The sequence below is a fragment of the Contarinia nasturtii genome, unplaced genomic scaffold (assembly GCF_009176525.2).
Source record: "Contarinia nasturtii isolate CC-2019 unplaced genomic scaffold, AAFC_CNas_1.1 Cnas_scaffold_2681, whole genome shotgun sequence".
In the NCBI taxonomy this organism is placed as follows: Eukaryota; Metazoa; Arthropoda; class Insecta; order Diptera; family Cecidomyiidae; genus Contarinia; species Contarinia nasturtii.
The window spans coordinates 1-1,561 of NW_022200000.1; the positions used below are offsets into that span (position 1 = coordinate 1).

The window sequence follows — 1,561 nt, forward strand, 5'->3', positions numbered from 1 at the left end:
CATGAAACATTTGATGTGGTGTTCTTCGCAACAGGTTGACGTTTTTCATTTGAACATTCAGAAAAGTGACATTCACTCTTTTATCAACAATTTTAATTTAACATTGTTTTTTTTTTATATCAGGCTATAACTCCTCGTTTCCATTTTTAAGTGTAAATTCGGGTGTTTATGTTGAGAAAAAATTAGTTCAACCATTGCATAAGCATATCGTCAGCGTGGAGCATATAACAATGGTTTTTATTGGCATGGCTCCTATTCCTCCAAGTATTCCTATCATCGATTTGCAAGTAAACCATACTAAATATACTATAATGATTGTGAATGCCGTTCCAGAACGAAACTAAATGGTGTCATTGATTGATTCAGGTTCGGTTCGCACTAAAATTCTTATCTAGTGCAAAGAAATTGCCAACGAAAGCAGAAATGTTGAAAGATGTGCGAAATCAAAATGAAAGGAAACTTTCGATAGAAGATTGGAGAGAATATGTAAAACAATTATCTGAATTAGCCGGCATTGAACCTGTTTCAGACGTTCTTCTGAAAATTGTACAAGAAGATATTGCAGCAATAGCTCGTAATCCAAACGACTACCGGAAATATCGATACATAATAATTGATGACAAAAGATTTAGAAAAGAAAAATACATAACATAACGCCTGTTGTAATGCTTTCTTATTTTATTATTGTTTGAACACATGAATCTATTTAAATATCAAAATATGTACCCTATTGATTCTGCTTATGTTGTCATTTTTATTTAGCGTTACATTTTGGGATAAATTTTAAAACACAAATGCGAATTTATCGTTTTGAATTTGGTTAAAGTTTGCGTTGCTCTGTTTACATAATCGTGCAATATTGTTATCATCACAAATCTTAAAAATAAATAGGAACTTATATCCGTATAGAGTCTACATGGTCTACAAGGCAAAGCTACATATCATATAATATAATTTTTTTTTTATTTATTATAAATTCTATTAATTATTTTCGTTATTATTATTGCAAAACTTATTCAATTTATACAATTTTGCAATTTTATTTGCAAGAAAAAAATATATGAGAACCTGGCGTGACAGAGATGGCGCTTCTTAAATCGAGTCGCGTTCAAATACATTGTCAATATACAACGTAAGTGATACTCGCATGAAACTTTGTACAGGCTATTTTCTTTCAAAAAAAAAAAAATAACATTCCGAAAGTTTGAGGCAATTTTAATACAAATTGAAGGTACCTCTCATACAAAATTTTCGTTTTTGGGCAAAAAATAGAAAATTTTATATGGGTGATTGTCATTTCTTCAAATTTGGTGAAATTATGTAGTTTGGCACGAAATAAGATCCACAAGTTTTCATTGTGATTAACTGATTAAGTTACTGCAAGCATACCTGTGAATTTTATTTTTGTGTCAAATTTAAAATAATTTCAACCCAAAGTAGGGGTACTCCCCATATAAAATTTTCGATTTTTGGCACAAAAACGAAACATTCGTATGGGAGGTACTCCTAATTTTGATTGAAATTTCTTCAAACTTTCAGAATGTTATTTTTTGTCATTACC

At 30.1% G+C, this 1,561-nt stretch overlaps 1 protein-coding gene across 1 annotated transcript; it reads left to right on the plus strand.

Moving 5' to 3' along the window:
• Positions 1 to 6: 6 nt before the first annotated feature.
• LOC116348953 lies at positions 7 to 666 on the plus strand. The gene is made up of 3 exons (XM_031780194.1): positions 7 to 34; positions 124 to 287; positions 367 to 666. The coding sequence occupies exons 2-3, from the start codon at positions 231 to 233 to the stop codon at positions 652 to 654; spliced, it is 345 nt and encodes a 114-aa protein (XP_031636054.1). The 5' UTR covers positions 7 to 34; positions 124 to 230; the 3' UTR covers positions 655 to 666.
• Positions 667 to 1,561: the final 895 nt, after the last annotated feature.

Coding starts and splice junctions, on each gene's coding strand:
- LOC116348953 (XM_031780194.1), top strand. CDS start 231: ATGGTTTTTATTGGCATGGCTCCTATTCCTCCAAGTATTCCTATCATC. Junction 288..366: donor TTCCTATCATCGATTTGCAA/GTAAACCATACT, acceptor TGATTGATTCAG/GTTCGGTTCGCACTAAAATT.